The 26734-nt window shown below is 54.7% G+C and overlaps 1 protein-coding gene across 2 annotated transcripts; it reads left to right on the top strand.

Annotated features, from left to right (window-relative positions):
• The first annotated feature begins 433 nt into the window (after positions 1–433).
• ADA (adenosine deaminase) lies at positions 434–26734 on the top strand. 2 transcript variants are annotated; one of them, XM_061127340.1, is made up of 12 exons: positions 434–605; positions 11273–11334; positions 16809–16931; positions 19867–20010; positions 20741–20856; positions 22065–22192; positions 23106–23177; positions 23266–23367; positions 23680–23744; positions 25077–25206; positions 25829–25931; positions 26414–26734. In XM_061127340.1, the coding sequence occupies exons 1-12, from the start codon at positions 573–575 to the stop codon at positions 26425–26427; spliced, it is 1092 nt and encodes a 363-aa protein (XP_060983323.1). In that variant the 5' UTR covers positions 434–572; the 3' UTR covers positions 26428–26734. The 2 variants fall into 2 exon arrangements, with proteins under 2 accessions (XP_060983323.1, XP_060983324.1); XM_061127341.1 differs by lacking the exon at positions 16809–16931.

The following is a 26734-nucleotide window of genomic DNA, read 5'->3' as shown; positions in this document are numbered from 1 at the left end:
CCCCCACCTGCCGGCCACGACTGGTCCCCATTAAAGCTTCTTGATTATACATTTCTGTTGTGTGATTCTGCGATGAGCGTGTGTCTTGTCCGGTAGAGTGTGAGCCCCACGAAGTTTGTGAAGCGCACCGATTTCCCAGTTTCCAGCTGGGGCCTGGCACATGTAGGCGCCCAGGCAGTCCTGTGACCCTTCAGGAGGGACCGGGCCGGCGCAGAGCCCGGCCAGGCGGCTGGAGTCTGAGCCCACAGGTGGCTCCAACCCGGGGTTCCGGGCCAGAGACATGAGGCCGGTCAAGGCTCCGAGGGGACTCGGATCTGTCCACCCAGAGCGGCAGGAATTCCAGGAAATGCGCAGCGCGCCGGTCGATGGGGAGGGGCGGGGCGGGGGCTCCGGCGAGGGGGCGGGGCGGGGCGGGGCCCGGACGGTGGGGGCGGGGCCGGGCCCCGTTAAGAGGAGCGTGGCGGGCCGCGGTCACTGCGGGCCCCCGAAGAAGCGGACCGGCCATCGACCCAGCGGGGACCACCCATCTTCCTTCGGCAGAGCGAGCAGCGCTGGGGCGCACGCTTGGCACCATGGCCCAGACGCCAGCTTTCGACAAGCCCAAAGTGAGCGCGGGAGGGGGCTCGGGTTCCGGGGTCCGGCTCCTTGTCTGGCTGGAGGGCTCGGGGGCATCCGCAGCTCCCGGAGCGAACAGGGTAGCTGCAGGCGCGTTCTTCCCTCAGCTCAAGTCCTTGCCTGCCTCCAGGCCGGTTAATGAGAGGCAGTGAGACAGGAAGGGTCCTGAATCTGGAGGCGCCCCTGGCTGGCCTCCAAGTTCTGCTTCTGCCTCTGATCTGGCCCATCTGGGTCTCAGTTTCACTGTCTGTCAAATGGGCATCCTAGCAATGCCTGCGCTGAGCAGCCTAGGCAGGTGGCTTAACCTCTCTGAACCATGGCTGTCAAACCGGCCCCTGTGTCTACACCCACAGGCACCTAGTGTGAACAACACATGAGTGCAGGGTGAATGGAAACAGCTTTATGCTCCAACACTATGACTGTTTTGTGAGCACCAAGGAACCCCGGTTTGTGGATGTGCCTGTGAGAGCAGTGGGCCATGCCAGAAAGGGTAGGAAGGGGGAACAGGTAACCCCTCTCCCCACATTAGAGGGGGTGGATGGGCCTTAGGCCTTGGGCCCCCATAGGGTTCACTCTGGGCCAAGCCATGACCACTAGCCACCAAGGGATAAATTCCTTGTCCCTTCTCCCACCAGCTGTGGTGTCTTGGGAATGGTGGGGTCAGGGAGGGTCTGGGGCCACTTGGCAGGCTTGGGAGCACTGAGAGAGTCCAGGGAAAGGAGCCCAGGAGTCTGTCCAGCAGAGTGAATCAGCTTGTAGGGTTTGAGACGGATTGGGTGGGGTCAGAGGAAGGAATTGCAATCAGCCTTAACTTGCCTCTCTGAGAAATAGGTGTGAATGATGATGGCAGGTATCGCTAAAGCATGGGTGAGAGTCCTGGGTGTGGGGGAGAAGGGGAGGGGGACTCTGACGAGGTAAAGCCTGGTCCCCACTTCTGATGCTCCCCCCCGCCCCCCCACCAGAGGGCAAACGCCTCTGCTGTTCCTGCCAGATGTTTCAGGCACTGGGATTGAACATCTGCCATCCACATGCCTCCTTCGCAGCTCACCTGGATGCCCTATGTCCCATCACTAGTGTTTTGTTCCTTTGAAGGCTTCCCCCCCTTTTGTAAATTTATTTTTTTTGGCTGTGCATGCAGCATGATGGATCTTAGTTCCCCAGTCAGGGATGGAACCCATGCCTCCTGCAGTGGAAGTGCAATGTCTTACTGCAGGGGAAGTGCAGTAAGAATCTTGGTGAAAGCACAGAGCCAAACCACTGGACTGCCAGGGAATTCCCTGTTTTCAATGCTTTGGGAGTCCCCCTGCCTTTGGGCTGGAGAACCACCTTACCCTAATATGCATCCCAAGGCAGTAGACAAAACCTCTTGACTGGGAGTGAAATGGGGGTTATGGAGACAGATCACAGACGACCCTTCTGTAGAACTTGCTTTATGCACCGGCTTGATCCTTACAACACATCTGTAACAGCCCTGTGAGGGAGGGACTATTATTGTGCCCATTATTTGGGCCTCTCCCAATCCTCTCTGCTTCAAGCTGGCAGGCCATTTCCCCTCTCTAGGCCTCAGTTTCTGCAGCTGGGAAATGGGCTCCACCTGTAACAGAGGTGTCCAAAGATTAAAAGGCAATGCTTGGGAGGGAAGATAGAGTGTCACCCACTACGTACGTGAGATGCAATACATTTTGCATAATTGAGAGGATGGAATGCGTCCGAGCTGGTCAGTGAAGCCAGGGGTGTGGATCTCAGCCATTGTGACCAGAGCCAACTCCCTGCCTTCCCGTGTGCAGGATGGGGAACCACTAGAATTAATAGCTAGACCCTATTGAGTTGAATTGTTGTTCTGTGCCAGGCACCATTCTGAATATACTACCCTTCATTAATTCACTTGATCCTAGCAGTGACTCTGGGTGGTAGCTGGTGTCGTCTCATTTTACAGATGAACAGAGAGACACAGAAATTAATGAGGCCTACGATCACACATTTAAGATGTGTTAAGATGTGGTTAGAGCCCAGGGTGGGCTGGCTTCAAAAATTCCGTGCCCTAGCCAGCTTTCCTGAACTGCCTGTGCCAAAGCCACTGGGGGTGGTGTGCCCCAGCTGTGGCCTCTCTGGGACAGAAGCCACTGCTGGGTTCTTTGGTTTCTCAGGACTGGCCAACTTTGAGAAGGCAAAGCAAAGCCATGTCTTCCAAATTTCCAAGTGTATTCACGTCACCTGACACTTGTTGGTGTTCAGACTCTGAATCAGGAGATCTGGGTTTGGGGCCTGAGATGCTGAGCTCCTAACAAGCTCCCAGGAGGGGCTAACATGGCTGGGCCACGGACCACACTTTGAGGAGCAAAATCCTAGGCAGCCGCCTACCTGCTCTGATTATGTTATTCCAACAAATAACTTCCTGAACACCTGCTGGGCACTGGAGGAGGTACAAAGGTGGGTGGAGGGGTGGCCCTTATCAGTCTGTTTCCACAGGAGGCAAGGCTGGAAAATCTCATGGCCCTCAGGTGTTCAGTGCCATGGAGGGCGATCCTGATACACGGCTGTCACCGTAATAAGAGTAACGATGTGCCATTTGAGTGTTTGTGGGTACCATGCACCTGGGTGATTTATCTCGCAGAATCCTCTGGACAGCTCGACAAAGCAGATGTTTTCGTCCGGGTTTACAGGTGATGAAACTAAGGCATGACAGGTGAAGTGGCTTGTTCAATGCTACGCAAAATCTGACAGCCTTGAAGCTGTAGGCTGCGGAGGGAGCCAGTCCGGGTTGCAACAGCCCAGGCCCCCCTCTCATGCAGAGTATTGAGGCTCAATGTCTAACATACCTTTTTCTTTCTCTTATTTGAATGTTCACTCTGTTTCAGGCACTGTTCTAACTGTTTTGTGTATATTAACTCATTTAATGCTCACAGCAGTCCTTTAGAGTAAGTCCTATTATGGGACTTCCCTGGCGGTCCAGTGGTTAAAATTCCACTTTCCAATGCAGGGGGCGCAGGTTGGATCCCTGGTCAGGGAAATGTGGACATATATGCTGCAAATATTAAAAAAAAAAGAAATACAGTCCTGTTATTATCTTCATATACATATAAGGAGACTGAGGCTCAGAGAGGGGAAGGAACTTGTCAAAGTCACACGGCCAGAAAACAGCAGAGCTAGACGTGAACCCAGACCCACCCAAGATGGAGGTAGATGCTGTTAACTGCTTTGCAGATCTACACCCCACTTTGTGCGGGCCGGGGCGGAGTTAGAATCAGGGTGGTCGTGGGCTTCAGACAGACTGAGCAGGGATCCTTGCCTCACCGCTTAGCAGCTACAAGGGCTCTGGTGGACAGTTCCCTGAGCCCCAGGTTCCTTCTCTGTAAAGTGGGCTGATAAAGCCAGGGTCACGCAGTTCTTGGGGGGAAATGGATGCTGACTGGGGCCGGTGAAGCACCTGGCTGGCGGGAGGTCCCCGGGGGTGCATTTCCTCCCTGGGGAGCGCGGTGGGGCTGCGGTGGCTCTCCCCCTGCACCTGCAGCTCTCACTTGCGCCTCGCGTCTTCCGGCCACAGAGCCCGCTGGCTTAGCACCGCTGTGGCTCCTGGGGCTTTGCTGTTTAAAAGAAAAATGCGGCCTGGCCGGGAGGAGCCCTCCGGCCTTACCCGTCACAATGCACGTGGGAGGGAGGGGAAGCGAGAGGTTGGGTTTCCTGAAGCCTTGTGCTTCACAGAGGAAGAAGCAAGGGCCAGAGAGTGGAGGTGCGGTGTCTGGGGTCACACAGCGAGGCTGGGCAGGGCAGGCGGGGCAGACAGCCCCCCGAGTCTACATCTGACCTCAGGGTGGGCTTGGCCTGCGTGGGAAGGGCCCCTGGGAGCTGAAAGAAGCTTGTCTGCCTGCCCTGTTGTCCTGGGGGATGCCCCTGGGCTGGAGAAGGGTAGGACTGTGGCCTGGATTTGGACAAGGGAGAAGAAAGGCCAGGGCAGCCAAGGTGAGGGTCAAGCCTATATTTAGAGAGGGTTGGGGGCCATCTCAGCCTCACTACTTAGGTTCTGAGGCCCCAGAGGAGCAAGGTCAGGGGAGAGAAAGTCTCTGGGGTTCTTAAGAGAGTTGCTTCTCTGTGCCTCAGTTTCCCCATCTGTAAAACGGAAATCATATTTGTATCCACCCTACCTAAAACACCAAGTGCAGGCCTGGGTGAGTGGGCAGGCCGATGCTAGCTGCTGTTGATCACCCTCATTATGGTTATTAATCATCCTGTTTAGATTTGACCAGCACTGACTCAGCACGGACATGCAGGATGAACAGAGTGTGCTCTGGTGGTTACGACCTCCCTCTTTAGAATCAAACAGCTTCTGGGCATGGCACTCATTAGACTGTGCCCTAGGGCAAGTTCTTAAATCTCACCGAGCCTCAGTCTTCTTATCTATAAAATGGGGGTAACCTCCCTGAGTTCCTAGGCTGTTGCCCCATAGGTTGACCTCTGGCTGAGGACACACCTTGCCATCTGTGAAACCCCCTGGGGAAGCTCACAGAGGCCCAGGGAGCTCAGCTGGGCCCCGAGTCAGTCACAGAGGCACTGACTGCTCGGCCCTTTCTCTCTGTACCTCGGGGCCACAGGTGCAGATGGGGCTGAGCCCAGAGGACTTCTTGGAGGAGGTGTGGTTGAAACAATGGCAGCCCTGAGGCTACTCTGTCTCCTGACATCACCCCAAAAATTGGCTGAGAGGCTGTGGTGGTATGAGGGCACCGACCCCTGGTGTTGCCCAACTCAGTGCCGAGAGTGGGGCTAAGAAGGGTCACGGGCACCTGAGGCTCCTCCCGGTACTGACTGCAGCGCCGGGTCCTGGGGGCTGGTCAAGCCACCCTGGCTACTCTGCCCCATCCGGGTTCTCTGCCAGGCCCAAGGCGAGCAGGTCAGCCCTCCCTTGCTGCAGAAAGAGGACACAGCCCTGCTGACCCAGGACAGGGAGAGGAGAAAACAACCACTTAGTTGTTCAGCACCTCCTGAGCACCTCCTGCTCTGCGGGGCTCTGTCTTAGGCACTGGGGGCACAGCAGGATAGCACAGAGTCCCCGCTTTAAGGGAACTGAGAGTCAGGGACACAGGCATGATAAGTAGGTGGACTGAAAAAGTCAGTGGGATGGGGACTTCCCTGGTGGTCCCAGTGGTTAAGACTCTGAGCTCCCAATGCAGGGGGCCTGGGTTCGATCCCTGGTTGAGGAGCTAAGATCCTGCACAATGTGGCCTACAACATTAAATAAATAAATAAAAATAAAAGTCAGGGAGATGAAAACAAAATGGGTATGTTTGGTGAGTTGGGGGTGGGGTGCGCTGGGGAGAAGTAGTCTCAGTTCAGGCGTGCCTTGAAGGTAGACAGCCTGGCCAGTCGTGAGTGGGAGTCAGATCTGGGAGTGTCTGGTCCTAGAGTTCAAGTCCTGGGTCCTCATCCTGGCCCTGCCACTGACACCTTGCGTGACACCTTTGTGGTTGTTGTTGTTTAGTAGCTAAGTCATGTCTGACTCCTTGCAATCCCATGGACTATATAGCCCACCAAGCTCCTCGGTCCATGGGATTCTCCAGGCAAGAATACTGGAGTGGGTAGCCATTCCCTTCTCGAGGGAACCTTCACGACCCAGGGATCAAACCTAGGTCTCCTGCATTGGCAGGCGGATTCTCTACCACTAGTCACCAGGGACCTTGGGGAGTGCAGATTCCTTCCTGGGCCTTACCTGCCTGCCTGGTATCTCCTGAGAGCACAGATTCCCTGTGTTCCCCACAGTGCCTGGCACCTGGGGGTGGGGGGACTTAGTAAATATTTTTTGGTAACTGGGGATGTTTCCTGTTCGGACCTGGAGGATTTCCTGCAGTTCTGTCAGATGCTCGCTGTGAGTCAGCCTCGTGGAGAGTGAGTGCAGCGGGCGGGGTTTGAGATTCCCTCACCCCACCCCCCATCCCGGCACTCAGGAGGTCTTTGTAGGTGTGCTGCAAGCTCTAGGGAGGTAGTATGGCCTGCGGACAGGACTTGGGTTAGAGGTGGAGGGGCTTGAGTTCTGCCCCAGCTCTGCCCCTGTTGGTCTCGGTAACCCGGCAGATTCCTGAATTTCTCTGAGCTCAGCTTGGCAAGTCCATTTCCCCATCTGCAACATGGAGCAAGCTCCCCTGAGGAGCTTGCCTAGGGGCAAAGATGAAAGGAAATAAAGGGTCTGATAACAGTAAGCAGCTCCTTACATCTGAGGTTAGGCCTGCAGAGACAGTGGAACAGGAGCTCAGTTCAGACCTGGGTACAAATCCTAACTCCATCACCGCCTCTGCATCCTTGGATACTTTTGTGAGCCTCAGTTTCCTCATGTGTAAAGTGGGAGTGAAGTCCCTACCTCCCTGGTTGTAAGGATGATATTCAGTTCAGTCGCTCAGTAGTGTCTGACTCTTTGCGACCCCATGGACTGCAGCACGCAGGCCTCCCTGTCCCATCACCAACTCCTGGAGCTTACTCAAACTCATGTCCTTCAATCAGTGAGGCCATCTAACTATCTCATCCTCTGTCGTCCCCTTCTCCTCCCGCCTTCAATCTTTCCCAGCAAGGATGATATAAAATGATGGATATAGATGGTCCAGAACATAGGAGATGGTAAATTGGAGGTCACTGCTATTTCTTTCCCCTGAAGGGGGCCGACAGAGCTGGGTCCCCCCACCCCCACTGTCTCTGAGCTTGTGCCTGCTTATCATCTGGTTTAGGCTGACAGCTTTCTTCATGGGTCACCTGTTTTCCAGAAAGTGCAGTGGGAGGCCTGCCTGAGCATGGACCGCCAGTGCAGGCAGTTCCTGGCCTTTGTTCCTCCCCTGAAATGTGTCTGGGCAGCTTCCCAGGAAGCCCTGAAGAGCACAGGGGGTGGGCGCAAGAGGCAGGCTCTGCTTTCCCTTCCCCCGGGGCGCCCTTGCCACCTGTATCCTGCGGGCTCCCTGAGGCCTCCTTCCCCGGGGAACCAGCCAGTTCCTGCTCCCTGAACATGTACCGTGTCTGGTGCTGCAGCCAGGCTTCCCTGTGGGGCTCGTCTCCCATCTGGACCACACCCTCAGGTCTCTGTCCTCTGTTCTGACTTCCTTCATCCTGTTTTCCACACAGCAGCCAGCGGAAGCTTTTACCAGGACTCCCCTGTGGGAAACCCTTCAGCAGATTGCCCTTTCCTGTGACTTGTGAGATCTCCCTGCCCTCCACCCACCTAACTCTCTCTCTGGCCTCATCTCTCACCATCTGATTCAGACACTTAACGCCCGCATGTCCCTCTGATAGGCGACTGATAGCTCTCCTTCCTTGTCCCTTCCCCCTGCTGACTCTTCCTCTATTTTCTCCTTAGAGGGAACCTCTCCTACCTTCTTGTAACCATTTGTCAGCTCTTCAGCTTCTGGGGGCTCCAGGTGTCCCTTGCGGTCACCTCATTTTCACCTGCTGCCGTGGTCCCAGTGCTGCTTCCTCTCGTGTGTGTCTCTCAAAACTCTCTGCCTCCCTCATGAAGGAAAAGGGGATTGGGTGTAGGGCCCACCCAGATATGGAGAAGGCGATGGCAACCCACTCCAGTACTCTTGCCTGGAAAATCCCATGGACAGAGGAGCCTGGTAGGCTGCAGTCCATGGGGTCGCGAAGAGTCGGACACAACTGAGCAATTTCACTTTCACTTTTCACTTTCATGCATTGGAGAAGGAAGTGGCAACCCACTCCAGCATTCTTGCCTGGAGGATCCCAGGGACAGCGGACCCTGGTGGGCTGCCATCTATGGGGTCACAGAGTCAGACACAACTGCAACAACTTAGCAGCAGCAGCAGCCACCCAGATAATCCAGGAAAAACTCAAGATTTTTCATCCCATCTTTTGCCCTGTACAGAAGTCTGTGTTCTGGGGATTAGAATATAGCTGTCTTTTGCGGGGCTCACCATTCAGCCCCCTGCACCAGCCGCAGGGGCTGGGGAGGGGACTCCTCCCTCTTGAAATCTGCTCACCTTTCACCTTCTGCAGCCCGCACGCTCCTGGCTTCCCTTCCATCTCTCTGGCAGCTCTTCTCCAGGCTCACAGGCTTCTGTAAGCCACTGGGCGCTGGTGCTTGCCCAGGCTTCCTTTCCTGCTCTTTCCTCTACATTCCCTCCCTGGGGGAGCTCATTCAAGACCACAGCCTCCGTATTCCTACTCATAGCTCCAGCCTGGATCTCTCTGGGAGCTCCAGACCTGCACAGATGCTGGCTCAGTCCCCGTGCACGTGAAGGTCTCAGCGGCGTCCCCGCTTCACATACCCAAGATCACACCGACTGCTCTTCTCTCCCCACACCTCCACCCCTCCTCCCTGCTCAGAGCTTGATCCTCTTCCTGGGCTCTCTGTCTCAGAGTCAGAATCGCTTCTCACCCAGGCCTGACCTGAAACATCCTCCTTGACACCCCTTTCTGTCCACCTGGCATGTCGGCCTCACCATCCCAGTCCGAGACACCATCATCATTCAAAAACTTGACTGCAGCTGTCTCTAGCTAGGCATTGCCCTCTTCAGCATCAAACCCATGTCTCTGTCACTCTCAGATCAGAACCCAATCCTCCTTGTGCCCCTACAGCCTCTCCAGTCCCACCAGTGCTCCCCTCTCTGGACGTGTGTTTAGTCCCTCTCACACCATGTTCTACTCCCACTGCATGGCCTTCGTACATGCTGTTCCCTCTGTCTAGATGCTCTTCCAGCCTTCCTGCTCACCCCCGCTTTTGCCTATTGCTGTTCAGTCGCTAGGTCATGTCCGACTCTTTGATACCCCATGAACTGCAGCACACCATGCTTCCTTGTCCTTCATCATCTCTGGGAGCTTGCTCAAACTCATGTCCATTGAGTCAGTGATGCCATCCAACCATCTCATCCTCTGTTGCCCCCATCTTCTCCTGCCCTCAATTTTTCTCAGCATCAGGGTCTTTTTTAGTGAGTCAGCTCTTTGCATCAGGTGATCAAAGTATTGGAGCTTCAGCATCAGTCCTTCCAATGAATATTCAGGGTTGATTTCCTTTAGGAAATCTCATCCTTAGCTCTTAGCTCAACCTCTGCTTTCTCTGGGAAACCATCATCAGCCCTCTAGCTGAGTGAGTTCTTTTGTTTGTTACCTCTTTGGTAGGTCTGTGTTCATGCCTCCCAGGAGCTGACTTGGCTTGTGACTGTGCATTCACCAGTGTGACATTTACTTAACGTCTGTCTTTCTTGCTGAACTGTAAGCCTCATGGGACCAGGACTCCTCCAATGCAGGGAGTGTGGATTGGATCCCTGGTCAGGGAGCTGAGATCCCACTTGCCTTGTGGACAAAAAACCCAAAACATAAAAGAGAGGCAATATTGTGACAAATTCAATAAAGACTTAAAAAAAGAAGAGAAGAAAGAAACTGGAGGCTCAGAGAGGTGAGGTCACCTGTCCAAGGTCAAACAGCTGGTTGGCAGTTCCCCGCCCTTCAGTGTTCCCAGCGCAGAGTACTTTTCGAGAATCCAATCAACTTTTGGCTGAGTGGGCATTCAATTCATCTTGTCAGGGAATCCAACAACTCACTGGATGCAGAGTCTGCGACAGAGTCGGTTCTTTGTCGGCTGAATGACTTCCGGAGAGATCTGATTACTCTGATATCCTGCTGATGGGGGGCTTGGCGGCCCTGGCCCTGCTGGCCCCCTGGGGGCCCCAGGCTGGGTTTCCCGCACAGGAGACAGCTCATGTGGGTGTTCCCAGGATGCGCTTGGGCCAGTGGGTCCCTGGCTACTCCCTCCCCAGCCAGGGTGACCACTTCTTGTCCAAACTCCCAAGTTCCAGAGAAGGCCCCACCCTGGTAGAGATATTAAAAATGGTCTGAGTCTCTCCCTGGCTGGGGAAAAGCTCTTCCAGAGAGATGACAGTTGCTTCCCCACCATCTCCCAGCACCTGCTCTGCTTTTCTTAACAGCCTGTGCGAAAGACCCTAGCCGAGAGGCAGGGGCTCTTGCCCATGGGCTGAACCTGCCACCTTTTAAAATCCTTAAATTGTTCTTGGACAGGGAGGCAATCTTTTTGGCTGTTGAGGAAACAGGCTCAGAGAGCTCAAGTGTCTTGTCTAAGATCACACAGCTGGAGAAGAGGCAGAGCTGGGAGTCCAGTCTGATGAGCTGGTCCCCAAGTCCCTGTCTATAAGCTCTTCGCTTTGGGTCCCGAGTGTCATTGGTGGGGATGAGCATACGGGATAGGATCACCAAGATAGCCAAGTAGTTAGTGCCCTTTCTGGGGTTGTGGGAAGATCTTTTAAGAAAAAGCAAAAACTTTATTTTGTATTGGAGTATAGCCAATTAGGGCTTCCCAGGTGGTGCTAGTGATAAAGAACCCACCTGCCAATGCAGGATACGTTACAGACTCTGGTTCAGCCCCTGGGTCGGGAAGATCCCCTGGAGGAGGGCATGGCAACCCACTCCAGTATTCTTGCTTGGTCTTCCCTGTGGGGAAGTGACTTGGAACACAAGGGGAGAATGGATACATGTATGTGTATGGCTGAGTCCCTTTGCTGTCCACTTGAAACAAACACATCGCGTTCCAAGTCGCTTCAGTCATGTCCAGCTCTTGGCAACCCCATGGACTATAGCCCACCAGGCTCCTCTGTCCACAGGGTTCTCCAGTTTATGGGTGTTTGTGTTTTCTCTTTTCCCCTCTGCTCCCTTGCAGGTAGAACTGCATGTCCACCTGGATGGCGCCATTAAGCCCGAAACCATCTTATATTATGGCAGGTAAGTCCACAGATAAGAGGCCTTCTTCCCCAGGAGGCCTCTGGAGAGTTCCACGTTGTTTGGATTGACTTAGTGAAATCTCGTGACAACTTATGAGGTGGGTATATTATTGTCCCCAATGTACCAGCAAGGAAACCAAGTCAGGGTAGGGGAAGTGAGTTGTGATGTAAACAGGTGTGATCCTGAGTCCATGCCCCTGACCATTGCCCCAGTGAGCTGGAGGTTTCGATGAAGTATTGCACAAAAACTACTTAGCTGAGGGCAAGCATGCTAAGAGCTCCATAAATGTCACTTTATAATGATATTACTATTATTAATTATAACCTGTAGTTCTGACTAAGTGGGGTGAAGCCACTGGGCTTATCTCTGCCTGTCCATTGCCCAATGTCAAGTACCAGCTGTTGACACAGGGTCCCTAATGAGGCCATTAGGGTGGGTTAACCAGGTACCCAGATGGGATCTAATCGCGGGCACCGATTGAGGGGTCATATCACGCTCATTAGTGGAGCAAGAATCTGAGAGCGTCCAGGGCAGGTTAGAGGGAGGAGGAAAGGAAGGAGCTCTTGTAGGGCAGCTGGTCGGGTTTTCTGTTTCCCACGTCCACTTGGCATGCTGGGAACCATCTAGGCACTTCTTTGGGCTCCAGAGAAGGGGTGTGGGTTTGATCCAGCTGGAGTTTGATCGTGAGGTCAGCAGGCAGGGGACCGGGGAGTCAGTCAGACTGGAATATGGACAGAACATGCTGGAGGCCTCCCTGGTGGGGTGGGCTGGGGCTGAGAGGGAGAAGCATGCTCGGACGCCTCCTCCACCCCAGCCAAATCCAGTGGCCTTTTACCTGCCCTGTGCCTTGAGCCTTCATTGACTATGTTCTCACCTGTTTCTTTCTTTTTTATTTCGGCTCCCATGCCACATGGCTTGCAGGATCATGGTTCCCTGACCGCCCTCGGCAGTGAGACTAGAGAGTCCCAACTAATGGACCACTAGAGAATCCCCTCACCTGTTTCTTCTTATTCTATCTTGTCTCTGGGAGCTTTAATTTCTTTCTCAATCTCCTTCCTGACTTTGCCACTCTTCTCCAAAGCCCATTCTGAATCTGACCACTGTCTCTTCCCTGTCACCATCCTGGTCTGAGCCATTGGACTAGTGCAACGACTTCCTGACTGGTCTCCAGGTGTCCACCCTGACCTCCCCCATCTACTGTCCCCACAGTACTGGAGTCAGAACAATCATCTTAGAACATTGTGCAATTGGATCGCTTCCTTGCTCAAACTCTCCCCACTTGCTTGGGGTCAAAGCCAGTGTCCACACATGGCCCTTGCAGTTCTACAAAGCCTGTGTTAATCTCTTTGACCTCTTCTACTACATCTTGGTTAGTTAATGCCAAATGTTCTCAAACATGCCAGACCTCATAAGCAAAGAATTTGGGTAACTTACCCAAGATCACACAGCCTTTAAATAAGAGCTGGGATTTAAACCCAGGTCATTGGACTTGAGAGTCTGCCATCTTTCCCTGGACACACAAATAGTCTCATTTGTTCTTTCCTGTACCTTGAAAAGAAAGTACAATCTGTGTTTTACTAACAAGGATGTGGAGGTCCTCAGGGGGACAGCTCCTGCCCAAGGTGACTTGGTTCCTACTGGAGGAGGATGGACTTTGAACACCAAAGCCTGTGTTCATCCTCTTTATTGGGCTCTTGTTGTTCCTGTTGTTCAGTTGCTCAGTCATGTCCAGCTCCTTGTGACCCAATGGACTGCAGCCCTCCAGGCCTCCCTGTCCCTCACCATCTGCCAGAGTTTGCCCAGCTTCATGTTCATTGCATCGGTGAGGCTGTTCAGCCATCTCATCCTCTGATGCCCTCTTCTCCTTCTGCCCTCAATCTTTCCCAGCATCAGGGATTTTCCAATGGGTCATCTATTTGTATCAGATGACCGAAATACTGGAGCTTCAGTTTCGGCATCAGTCCTTCCAGTGAATATTCAGGGCTGATCTCCCTTAAGATTGACTGGTTTGATCTTGCTGTCCAAGGGACTTTCAGGAGTCTTCTCCAGCACCACAGTTTGAAGGCATCAGTTCTCGGCATTCTGCCTTTTCTTCGGTCCAGCTTGAACAACCATATGTGACCACTGGGAAGACCATAGCCTTGACTATACAGATCTTTGTGGGCAGAGTAATGTCTCTGCTTTTCAACACACTGTCTAGATGTGTCATAGCTTTCCTGCCAAGAAGCAGTTGTCTTCTGATTTCATGGCTGCAGTCCCTGTCTGCAGTGATTTTGGAGCCTAAGAAGAGGAAATCTTCTTGGCTCTTAGTGTATCTCAACACCAAGCAAGGCAGAGAATTGAGCAACAACCAGGGCATGACCATGGCTGATTGGGGCGCCATCTAAGAACTGAGCTTGGCCCTTGGTGGAGAGAGGTTTGGCTGCCGTGAGTGGCTGTGGGTGGCAGGGGAAAGTGAAAAGTGAAAGTGTTAGCCACTCGGTTGTCATGTCTGACTCTTTGTGACCCCACTGACTGTATGCAGCCCTCCAGGCTCCGCAGTCCATGGGATTCTCCAGGCAAGAATACTGGAGTGGGTTGCCATGCCCTACTCCAGGGCGTTTCCTGACACAGAGATCAAACCCGGGTCTCCTGCATTGCAGGTGGATTCTTTACTGTTTGAGCCACCGGGTGGCAAGGGACCTAGGAACCGTTCCTTCCTGTCTCAACCTTGGGTCCCAGGGAGGAGTTTTACATCTTAGTCTAGCAGCTTCCAGAGGCCCAGTCCCCTGAGCGGTGCTGGACCGTCTCCTAGGGGACCGCTGCAGCAGCTCTGGCTTCTGCCCTGGTTTTCCTCTGTTCCCCACACCCCAGCCAGGAGGAGCTCTTTAAAAAGTACATCTTTGCATGTCACCCCCTTGCTTAGAATCCTTCAGTGGCTTCCCAGGGCTTTCAGGATAAGGTCCCAGCTCCTGCGAAGCCCCCATCTGGCCCTGCCTACCCCTTGGTTCATCTACCACTGGCCCCGCTCTGATCTGCAGCTGCCCTGCTCTGGAATTTTCTCATTGCTTTTTCCTGGGGCTCTAGCGGGGCTCTGATCCTACCTGCCCGTATCTCTCTTTCTGCTCCCTCAGGGGAAAAGGACAATCTTACTCTTTGCTTAACTGTCACCTCCTCCAAAAAGCCTTCCCAGGTCACTCTATCTGTGGGGCAAAAAGATCTCTCTTGGGTGGCTGTGGAGAAAAAGAGACTAATAGGAGAAATATTTAGGATGAAATAACTGGGGCTTGGGGACCAGCTGTTGATGAGTAAGGGAGATGGCATCTGGGGGAGGCTCCTGACTCGGGTTCAGGCAACTGAGTGTGTGGAGGAGTGTGTGCGTGCTAAGTTGCTTCAGTCATGTCTGATTCTTTTGCGACTCCATGGACTGTAGCCCGCCAGGCTCCTCTGTCCCTGGGATTCTCCAGGCAAGAATACTGCAGTGGGTTGCCATGCCCTCCTCCAGGGGACCTTCCCAATCCAGGAAGCGAATCTGTGTCTCTTGTGTCTCCTGCATTGGCAGGTGGGGTCTTTATCCTAACTAGCGCCAGGAAGGATGAGCCACATTAGGAAATGTGGAGCCTAGGAGAGGGTGGGGCTTTGGGGAGGCACAAAGTGGGTGGTCAGACACAAGGGTCGCTTTGGTCTTGGCTATCTATCCAGGGCCAGCACACTGTGGGTCCTCAGATGGCAATGGGAAGAGGGAGAAGATTGAAAGCTCTGGATCTGGGACTTCCCTGGTGGTCCAGCAGTTCAGACTCTCCACTTCCAATTCAGGGGACACGGGTTCGATCCCTAGTCAGGGAACTAAGATTCTCCATGCTATATGGAGTAGCAAAAGAAAAAGAAAAAAAAAAAAAAGTTCTGGATCTCTGGATTGGTCCAGGGGGCCTGCAGCAAATGTGGCCACTGTGTTTGGAAATGTGGGAGCTGGAGGCTTAGCCTTACTGTCTCTGCCTTCCACCCACCAGCTCCCAGAAAGATATGCCAAATATAGCATCTAACAACTGGTATGGGCTCTGCAGAGGCCATGGTGACTGGGGATGGCCTCATGAGGGTGACTTTGAGGCAGGCTGGCCAGCAGGGGAAGGCCCAGGGGGCACTGAGCACCTGACCTTGGTGCCAGGACCACACCATGAGCATCATCTTCCCTGGGAACACCTGGCAGGGATGGAGGCCTGATAGGAGCTTGAGCACCAGGGTGACCCCTGGTGATACCCACAGGACACTCATGAGGCCTGGGGTCACCTTGAAGTGGAAGAGGACATGTTTAGGGAGATTTAGGGAACAGGTATTTATATAGAGAAACATTTTAGTATTTTAATAACAAGCTATTAAAAGGACTGCAACACTTTGGTCCATTTTCCATTTCTTTGACAGTGTCATCCCTTCTGTCTTCTGTTCTTGCTCTGCCGGTCACTGGAGGCCGAACCTCTTGGTTGAATCACTTAATATTCTTAATCATTTGCTCCTATTTTTTTATCTTGTCTTTTGTTCTACTTGCAGGAGGATTTTCTCAATTCTATTTTCCATTCCTTTTATTATTACATTCTGATGTTCACTGCCCTATTCTTCTAGATCTCCGAAAGCTCTTTCTTCCTCCTTGAATGTCCCCTTTTTAAAAAGGACTGTTCTCGTTTCAAGGATGGAGCATTGTCTCCTCTCCTTGAGGCTGTTCGTTTTAAGGTTTTTAAACTTTCTCTGCCTGTTTGTTTCCTACAGTTCCTTTGATCTCTTGACCCTCATGGGAGAAGCCTCTCTTGACTGTCTGGGATTCTTTGCCTGTCACTTTTATCTTACAAGTGGAAAAACTGAGGCCCGGGGTCACTCATGGTTGGGGACAGGGCCCAGAAGAGCAGAGAAGTGAGGAAGCCAGCCCAGCATTGCACCCAGTGGGCCCCAGCTGGGAGGAGGCCGGGAGCTCTGCGGAGAATCGGAGGCCCTGGAGCACAAAGGCTGTTCTCAGCCAGCCTGTACTGAGCGGCCACGTGTGGGGGGCTGTGGGCAGGGAGGGGAGAGAGCTGGGGAGGCCCCAGTGCTCTGCCGGGACAATGGGCTGGGCCAGCCTCTCTGATGTGCTGGCCACCGGAGGGTGGGGTGGGGAAGTCCGGCGCCTGCCCCTGCCCCGGGCATTGTGTGCTGCAGTTCTTGCCCCTGATAACCCTTGACCTGGCACAGGATCAGCTAGCTCTACAGCGAGCTTGCCCTTGCACCTTGCATGTCCCCAGACACCCGTGTGTGTGTGTGTGTGTGTGTGTGTTCATGTGTTAAATGGGCTTTAACACCAGTTGTCCTCCTTGAGATTTGTTGGCTGGTCATGGCTTCGGTGGCAGGAGGTCCTGGAAGGACTTGGGTCCTGGTTCTATACGCCCTGGGCCTCAGTTTTCCCATCTGTCCAATGGAACTGGTAGGGTCCTGCCCAGGGTCATCCACCATCCTCATTGTTTCGTCCCCAGGAAGAGGGGCGTCCCCCTCCCCGCTGACACACCAGAGGGGCTACAGAACATCATTGGCATGGACAAGCCACTCAGCCTCCCAGGCTTCCTGGCCAAGTTTGACTACTACATGCCTGCCATCGCGTGAGTCTTCCCACCCCTTAGGCCCTGGGCAGCGTCATGCCATGCTGCCGGCCCCCAGCCTGCATGCCTCAGCCTGTGGGGCAGGGGAAGGCACTGAGCCACCCTGCTCTACCTCTCAGCATTGGCTGCACGCCTGCTGCAAATCTCCCATGCCTTTGGGCCTTGGTTTTCCCTTCTGGAAAGTGGGTGTGATGGGCTGAAACTCCTCTCCTTCCATAGCAAAGTGACAGGATGTGGGGGGTTGAGAACACAGATCCTAGTATCAGAATCTTTCATGAGATAACTGCGACACTGGGGAGATTTGCCCTCTCTGGGCCTCGGTTCCCTCATCTAGACAATGAGGCTTATGACCCTCTCCCTCCCAGGCTGGGGTTTGGAATGGACACAGCGCTGTCCTCAGCAAGCCCCCTGTTACTATTAGGACAGTTGCTACCTTTATTGACAGCCAGGCACTGCTGGTTTGATGTTACTTTTCATTCCTTCCATTTTTAAATTTATTTTTCATTCCTTCCATTAAAAAAAAAAAATAGACTATCTTAGATATAGAAGAAGGTAATGTGTACAGCTCACAGAACTGTCCTCTTTGTAGTTGTTCACAGTCCTGAGAGCTGGACCCCCTCCTTGTTGGCAGAGGAGGAGATGAAGGCTCAGAAAAATTGAAGGACCTTACTCAGGACCACACAGCCGGCAAGGGGCGAGGCCCAGATTCTCGTCCTGGTGTCACCTAGAGCTTCCTGGCATGAAGCAGAGTTTCCCAAGGCAGGCGATAACTGGGCCTTGGCAGTCAGTGCTCCCAGAGATCAGAGGGGGATGAGGTGGAGGGGGCTGGAGGAGGCAGGGAAGGCTGCCTGGAGGAGGAAGTATGGACGGATCCTTGGGAGGGAAAGGTGTGCTATTGTCCAGAGGGCTGGACCTAAGGAAAGGTCTGGAGGACAAGCTGTTGGAGGACCAGTGAGGAGGGTGTGTGAGTCGGATAGACTTGCCTGCGTAAGTGGCAGGACAGGAATGAGGAGTCCTGGGGAAGGAAGGAAGATGTGTGCCAAGGCTGCTGGCTGCTTCTGGAAGCTTCTGGACTCAGCCTGGAGGGCCCCCAGGGTGCCCATCCTCGGCCCATCAGTAGATGCTGTGGTACACATGCTGCCTCCCCCTGGACACCCCGCACCAGGACACATGGACGGGCAGAGCTCATATACAGGCGGAGGTGCCTCTCCTGCGCTGCTACCCAGCTCCCGTCTCTCGGCCACAAGACAGAAGACAGCCAGCTTCCTAAAGGCTTAAGGCAGTTTTGATCTGCATTTCCTTGGTGATTAGTGACGTCAGGCACCTTCTCGTGTGCCTGTTGGCCATTTGTATGTCTTTTGACACATGTCTATTCAGGTCCTCTATTTTCTAAAACTATTTATTTATGTGGCTGTGCTGGGTCCTAGTTGTGGCCTGTGGGACCAGTTCCCTGACCAGGGATCGAACCTGGGCCCCCTGCATTGGGAGCACAGAGTCTTAGTCACTAGACCAACGGGGAAGTCCCCTTTGCCTATTTTTTTTTTTTTAAATCAGTTTTTGTGTTGTTGTTTGCTTTGCTGTTGAGTTGTAGGACTTCCTTCCACATTCGGGGCATTAGCCCCTTACCGCATGTGTGGTTTGCAAACACTTTCTCTCCTTCGGTAGGTTGCCTGTCTCTCTGCTCCTGGTTTCCTTTGCTGCGTGGAAGCGCTTCAGTTTGGTGCAGTCCCCCTCCTCTAGTTTTGCTTTTGTTGCCTCTGTGTGTCCTTTTCTCCTATTTCTCCTCCCTGCTGGCCTACATCTATCACTCAAGAAATATTTCAGCGGCTGCAGTGTCCTAGACTCTGTCCTTGGCTGAGGGATCGTAGCCATGACAAGACAGAAGGGTCCTTGTCTCATGGAGACTATGTTCTAGGTTGGGGAGGTGAAACCCGGCTAATAAAGAAACCACGTGAACTGTCATGTCAGCTGGCGTTAAGCGGCAGGGAGAAAACTGAAGCCCAGGGGAAGCGGCTGGAGACGGGCGAGGGGCTGTTTTAAAATGAAGTGGCCAGGGAAGGAGGAGGTGAGGCTGGAGCCAGGCTCTGAATGGAGGGGGCAGGGAGGACAGGGTGATCTGAGGAGGAGCCTGCAGGCCAGGGAGCTGCAAACACGAAGGCCCCGACCTGCAAACTAGCTTGACTGTTCGCTGGGTGCAAAGGTGGCCCTGGAGGCCTCAAGGAAGGAACAGGGAGGTTGGCAGGGACCGGATCATGCAGGCCTTGTGGGCAGGGTCTCGGAGTTGAGATTTCCTCTATGAGGTGGGACGCCATTAGGGTTCAGAGTGGAGGAGCGACACTTATTTTTGGCAGCATCGGGTCTTAGTTACGGCACTCAGGATCTTTCATGGTGTGATGTGAGATCTTTCGTTGAGGTGCAGGACTCTAGTTGTGGTGCAGGGTCTCTCTAGTTTGGTGCAGGACTCTCTAGGTGCGGTGCGGGGTCTCTCTAGTTGCAGCACGTGAACTTAGTTGCTCGGCAGCCTGTGGGATCTCGGTTCCCTGACCAGGGATTGAACCCTGGTTCCCTGAACTGCAAGGCAGATTCTTAAGCACTGTACCAGGGAAGTCCCAGAGCAGTATTCTTTGATTTCCATTTTTAAAAAACTGCAGGAGCTGCTGTACCCGGGCAAGTGTGGAGATGGAGAGGCTGGTGAGGTGGTTGAACCGGGCTGGAGGGGGCGAGGATTGGCATCGAGCTGGGAAGCAGAGCTGACAGGATGTGCTGGGCTTCTAGGATCTTCTCCAGTTGAGGCCCAGAGCTTGTGGCTGGGGGATGAGAGATTGGGGGCCCCACGTGGGTTTGGTCTGCCATGGGTTGGGGACAGCTTTGTCACTCCTGGAGCTCCCAAGGGACCTGGGGAAGGTTGTCTCGAAGTCCTCTCTTCCCTTCCCAGGGGCTGCCGGGAGGCCGTCAAAAGGATTGCCTATGAGTTTGTGGAGATGAAGGCCAAGGAGCGCGTGGTGTACGTGGAGGTGCGCTACAGCCCGCACCTGCTGGCCAACTCCAAGGTGGAGCCAATCCCCTGGAACCAGGCTGAGTGAGTGACCCCCGGAGGGCCGTGGCGGGGTGGCCTGGCCGGGCCCGGGGCCGAGGGGCACACTGGGAGCCCTGGCCCACACAAGACTTTGATCTTGCATCCTGAGCTGGTCCACAGCCTCAGCAAGATGGGCCTGACTCTGCCACGAGGGACGTGGTCCCCATCCCTCACCCAGGCTTCTGGTCTTACCTTGGGCAGAAGCGTTTGGCTGTGTCTTGCCATCCATAGTCCTGGGCACAGGCCTGTGGTCTAGGAACGTGAACTTGCATATCCAGTGACATCTAGGGGTCACTTCCTCACCCAGTAGCTGAAGCGATATGACCCATTCTTGCCCCTTTTGCCTAGACCCCAGGGATGACCCCCGTGGTACCTCTCAACCGCCTTGCCCCCTTCTAGCCATGACTCTGATACTTGTGGACAAGTGGGAATCAGAGCACCTTAGCTTAGCAGAGCTCTTCATCTTGAGTAGGGGGCTGTCTGATGACCCCCCAAGTTGGGATAGCACTTGTGGGTCTGAAAGCCCCCCAGACAGACCCAAGGAAGATGGAAGGGGGTGTCCTAGGCCTTGGGGCCATCTCCCTTGGCCTTTCCGCAGAGGCAGTGGGTTAGTGGGGCCGAGGGCTTCTCCTGGAAGACCCCTCCTTCCTCTCTCTCCTCCCTCTTCCGTCCCAGCCTCTGTCCTTTACGCCTGCCTTTGTCTCGGGCCCACGCCTCTCTTCCCCATACACAGAGGGGACCTTACCCCGGATGAGGTGGTGTCGCTGGTGAGCCAGGGTCTGCAGGAGGGGGAGCGGGACTTCGGTGTGAAGGTGCGGTCCATCCTGTGCTGCATGCGCCACCAGCCCAGTGAGTGTGACCCCGGCCCCGGCCGCCCATCTGATGCCACCACCGTGACCTGGCCGGGCACGGGTTTCGTACCTGGTCTCCTCTGTGTCCCCCCACCCCCACCCCGTGGTCTCCCTTGAGCCCATCAGCTGGACCGTGGCGGGGCTTCCTTCCAGGCAGGCTCAGAACTTCCTGCAACAGACTTGGCTCCCCAGGGAGGCTGAGCCTGAGAGCCATGTGACCTGCAGAAGGCTCAAAACCAAGGGAGCCTGCGCAATAGACAGACGCCTAAGCCAGGTTCCCATCAGTGCGCAGTCCCCGCTGGAGACTCTGTGGGCTGCGCCCCCTCCTGTTGGAGCTGCAGAACTTGGGACTAGGGTCTGAGCTCTGGGGCCTGAAGGGTCTCCCTATGGCTGACACCGGTCACATCTCCAGGGTTTGTGCTTCCAAGGCTGGGTGACTCTGGCCAGATCACATCACCTCTCTGGACTTCAGATACACCTTGTCACAGGAGGTGACTGTACTCACCCTATTCTCTGCCCTACGGAGGAGTGAGACCTCAGTGAGGGGCTAATGTCAACCCACAGGGCCTCCCTGGACAGAGTGGCTTGTATTCTCTCTAATCCTCGCAGGGGCCTAGGAGGCAGGACCAATTTGACATTGGCAGTCGATAATTTCGACCACCATTTACCCCCATTCGACAGATGATGAAACTGAGGTAGAGGCTCAATCAGAAGAGCACAAAGCCCGGATCGGAAGCCAGGGCCATCTGGTTGCAAAGTCTGTGGTGTGGTTCATTCTTTACGATGACCTCACTGGTTGCAAGTGTGTAGTAGTTAGGAATACGTTTAGTAACACGAGTGTGAGTTACGTTTCAGGTTTAAATGTTAACCTGTGTGGACCTCCAGCCCCTCTGCTGAGTTGACGTGGTGTCAGGGATTGAGAAAGAGAACTGCCTTTTGTCCTTTACTGAGCCCAGGCCCTACCCTCAGGGTTTCACCCGTGGGGCCTTGGCAAAAGCATCCCTGTGACCTTGTGCCACAGTGGGTGGCGTCCGCTCTGCAAGGAGGGGACGCTGAGGCCCAGAAGGCTATGGAGTCAGGCCTGGAAGACGGAACCCAGGGCCCTCTGCCTTGCACTGGCCTTGGGTGGGAGGCAGGGGTGTGTGGGGTGGGAGGTCTTTCTCTTCCGTGCTGCTGCCAGAGGCCCAGCGGGCATCTCGCCCACAGGCTGGTCCTCCGAGGTGGTGGAGCTGTGTAAGAAGTACCGAGAGCAGACTGTGGTGGCCATTGACCTGGCCGGAGATGAGACCATTGAAGGCAGCAGCCTCTTCCCTGGACACATGCAGGCCTACACGGTGGGTCCTGGGGGAAGGAGGTCGGGGAGCTGCAGGCATGGGGAAGCCGCATGCAGGGAGCTTATCTCCACCCTAGTAGGGAGCGGTCACATGCACCGGGGATCCTAAGGCCCCCTGGGCTTCCAAGTGTTCTTGACTTGGGTCTAAAGTATTAGTGGCTTAGTCATGTCCAACTCTTTTGCAACCCCATGGACTGAACCCGCCAGGCTCCTCTGTCCATGGAATTCTCCAGGCAAAAAGTAATGGAGTGGGTAGTCTTTCCCTTCTCCAGGGGATCTTCTGAACACAAGGATTGAACCTCAGTATCCTGCATTGCAGGCAGATTCTTTACCATCTGAGTCACCAGGGAAGCTATCTAAGGGGCTCTAGAAATTGGAACTCTGGTATGAAGGAAAAAACCCCACTGGATGCTGGGGGTCCTGTGTTGGAGCCTTTCTGCCTAATGATTTGCTCTGTGACCTTGGGCAAGACGGTCTCTTCTCTGGCCCTGTTCCAACTGGTGGGATGACGGGGTTGAATGGAGCCAACCTCTTAAAACCTCATGATATCCTTCCTGTGGAAGGGGTGAAGCTTGGGGTGGAGAACAGAAGCTCTGGAGTCTGCCTGCCTTCAGAGCTCAGCCCCCACTTCCTAGCTGTCTGACCTCCGTTGTGATCCCTTGCCCCTCCCTGTAAGATAAGTATCAGAGCAGTTGCGAATGTTACCATCGGGTATCCAGACCAAGTACAGTGCCTGACACGTAACAACTGTCTAATAAATGAGAGCGACCACTTACACGTGGTTACAAAAACAAAACCCACCCAGACCTCCCTTTCTGGAAGCAGGCCAAGCTGACTCAGCCCCAGGGTGCGGTGAAGGCAAGGCCCGCGGGGAGAACCCCAGGCCGCCCCTGAACTTGCCCTTGCCCTTCCAGGAGGCCGTGAAGAGCGGTGTCCACCGCACGGTCCACGCCGGGGAGGTGGGCTCGGCCGAGGTGGTGAAAGAGGTGAGTGGTACGGGTTGGTGGAGGGGTCCTTCTCCCTGCTCCCCCCGCTCCCGAGGCCCACGCTGGGCTCCACGCTGCTTGTCCGCAGGCCGTGGACACGCTCAAGACCGAGAGGCTGGGGCACGGCTACCACACCCTGGAGGATGCAGCCCTTTACAACAGGCTGCGGCAGGAAAACATGCACTTCGAGGTGAGGGGCCGGGGAGGGGAGGACAGGGAGGCGGTGTAAGTGGGGCGGGGCCAGAGGTAAGGGGCGTGGCCAGGGCCACATGGGCGGGGTCAGGGGCCATGGGAGCGTGGGCTCTGGCCTAATTGCTGCTAGGTGGGGGAGAAAACCAGGGCTGACAGGTTCTTTGGACTCAGCTACAAGGCCACTGACGTGACCAGGGCAAGCATGCTGCCAGGGCAGGTGGCTCTGGCCAGGGCCAGGGGAAGGGGGAGGGGGTCAGCGTGGCCCGGGAGGATGTGGAGGTTCGTGCCAGCCACCCGCCGCCTCTTCCAGGTCTGCCCCTGGTCCAGCTACCTCACCGGCGCCTGGAAGCCGGACACGGAGCACCCGGTTGTTCGGTGAGGCCTGGTCCCACTCAGTTTTTGTTACTAGGAAAGCCAAGGGTGGGAAGGGGGTGCAGACACTGGGCGCTGGCCCCGCTGGGTCTCTCGGGTATAGAATCTCTTCCAGTGCTTGGGAAGCAGGAATTATTGTCCTCATCCTATGACAAGTGAGGAATCCAAAGCTTGGATGTGATATAACTTGGCCAAGGTCACTCAGCTGTTGGAAAGCAGAGCTGGGGGCCCTATAGCCCCATCCAGCTCTAGCAGAATGCTCTGTTACCCACAAGGGAACATCCACACTCCAACTTCTGCCTCCTAGCAATGAGGAAGATGAGTCTCTCTTGCCCACGTGGTCTCTGGGCATTCCCCCAGCACCATCTTGACACTTCCCCCTGGAGAGTCTGTTCCCCTACCCATCCATCCAGTCCCACCCCATGGCCTTGGCCCTTCTTCAGGGTGTCCTGGAAGAAGCCTCAGGAGGGCAAAGCTGACCCAGGAGAAGTTCACCAAGAACTCTGGGTGATCACAGTCAGGCCAGCACTGATGGTCTGTCTGTCTGCCAAGATTATAACAAGGAAAGGAGCTTGGGCTCCATTTACAACAGGGGCCCAAAGTCTGCTTTAGCACGTGAAGTGAGTGGTACCTACAGGACTTCCTACAGTCTGTGGGCTGGAGGAAGACCCGAGTCGTCTAAGCAGACATGGTGTTTGAAGGAGAGGGGAAGCCCTCAGCAGGTGGTGGAGCGGGAGGGCCTAGGAGAGAAACCCAGAAGGACAGTGATACTGAAGGGACGGGTAGAAGGAAAGCCAAGTGGTGGTGTCGGAGAATTCTAGGGAAAAGGTCAACAGTATAAAATTCTGCGACACAAGTCTGGTGAGGTAAGAGCTAGGAAAAGCCCTCTGGCCTCCACAAGATGGCAGTCAGAGACGGTGCCAAGAACAGTTTCCATGGTGGGTCTGAAGAGTCAGATCCCAGTGGGACTGAGGATGGCTGGGGCAGGAGGGGTGCAGACAACTCTTCCAGAGTGGCGGCTATGAAGGGGAAGGCTAGAGAGGGTGGTAGCTGGGGGTGGGTGTTGCTTTTCTAGCCCACCCCAAGCCCCCTTCTGCTTGGCTCCTCTCCTGCCTTTAGCTGGCTCTAAGCCTGGCTGGATGCTCTCAGTCTTGAGTTGCTGGTTTTGTGGCCTTAAGACAAGTCACCGGAGTTCTCTGAATTTGTTTCTTCCTCTGTACAATGATGAGATCTTCCAGGCATGTCCAAGGGTGCCACGAGGCTCAGAGGAGGGTGGACGTCCATGAGTAATGGGGCGGGGGGCACTTCTCCCTTGCTCCCCTCCCCCATATCCAGGTTCAAAAACGACCAGGCTAACTACTCACTCAACACGGATGACCCGCTCATCTTCAAGTCCACGCTGGACACTGATTACCAGATGACCAAGCGCGACATGGGCTTCACCGAAGAGGAGTTTAAGAGACTGGTGAGTGGCTGTGAGCCTTAACTCTGGGCTGTGTGAGTGTGTGGCCTGCAGGTCCTGGAACCTCTGGAGAACTAGGGGTGAGTCTCAACAGGCCAGGCCAAGCCAGACCCAGAGTTTGAGGTCTTCCACAGAGAAGACATCTGTGGCTGAGATCCTGACCTGGGACTGGATTTTCTATCCTGTGCTTGGGTCAAGTGCTCTGAGAGACCCTCAATGCTGTCAGCCATCCTGACATCTCCCCAGAAAGGGGCTCAGCTCTACATCCTACATGTGGTTTGCAGGCTACTTCTGGACCCCAGGATGAGCCCTTGATTTCAGTGGTTCTGATACCCCATTTGTCCCCACAGGACTCTCTCTCTGGCCCCACACATCCTGCCCTGTCTTCAAAGGTTTCTCCAGCCTTCTTCCCGCATCTGTGTGTCACGTCCCATCACTTTAACAACACAGACCCTCATGGTCTCTGCTCTGGCACTTGCTGCCTGTGAGCCTGGACAAGGGCTCCCCACACTGAGCTTAACGAATTGCCCGTGTTTAATGAAGAGGCTGCACTGTCACTAGATTGCCAAGGGCTTCCTCCCGTGCTGTCTGGTTTACATGCTGTCTGTCGTGCTGGCCCTTCCAGAACATCAATGCGGCAAAGTCCAGTTTCCTCCCTGAAGATGAGAAGAGGGAGCTTCTGGATCTGCTCTATAAGGCCTACGGGATGCCCTCTTCGGCCTCTGCAGGTATGTTTCTGGTGGACCTGCTGGGCTGGTGTCCTGCCCTGGCTCCCGCCTGGCTTCTGGGGGCTTCTAGCAGGATGCTCTCCACTCCTCTCCTGGGCAGCACCAAGGCTGGGTGATGACTCCCTGGCTGGTGGTATCCCCTCACAAGACCAGCTTATGTTCTGCGTAAGGCTCTCATGAGGCTGGTCTGGGGACAAGACTTTCTGAAACCCACTGCCCAAGGTCTCAGCAATCTGGGGCATCTCCAGGGCTGCCCAAAGTCAAGGGCAGGGAGTTGAGCCCAGGTTGCAGCTCTATTCTGCTCCTTCCTTCCTCTGTGGCCTTGACAGAGCCCTCCTTGCTCCAAGCCTCAGTCTCCCCATCTGTACAAAGGGATTCCTCTCTGGCTCTGATGTCCTGTGATTTTTTCTGTTTGTTTGTTTGTCTGATGTCCTGGATACTACAAGTTGCCTAATCTTTTGCTTCTCTGACTTGTCAAGCAGAGCAGCGTCCGTGAAGACGCCGTGGCTACCTCTCCAAGTCCTGGCCCTGTGGATGGAGCCTTCACAGCTCCGGGGTCAAGCGACACGCTTACCTTTACTCCTTCCAGGGAGACTGTGATTTCCAGAATCATCTACCGATGATCATGAAGCCCACGTGCCTCCTTCCGTACACACATATACCTCGGCAGGGCCGTGGCTCTCCTTTGTGTGACTGGGCCGGGATCAGGGCCTAGGGCAGGCTGAATCTGAATTCCTCCTCCTCTGGTGACTTGTGCTGAAAATCTGGTGCTCAATAAAGAAGCCAATGGCTGGGGTCGTGCA

This window comes from Dama dama, chromosome 23, assembly GCF_033118175.1.
Source record: "Dama dama isolate Ldn47 chromosome 23, ASM3311817v1, whole genome shotgun sequence".
Lineage (NCBI taxonomy): Eukaryota > Metazoa > Chordata > Mammalia > Artiodactyla > Cervidae > Dama > Dama dama.
Note: the sequence above shows the minus strand (reverse complement) of the source record. Positions and strands in the feature narration are given on the sequence as shown.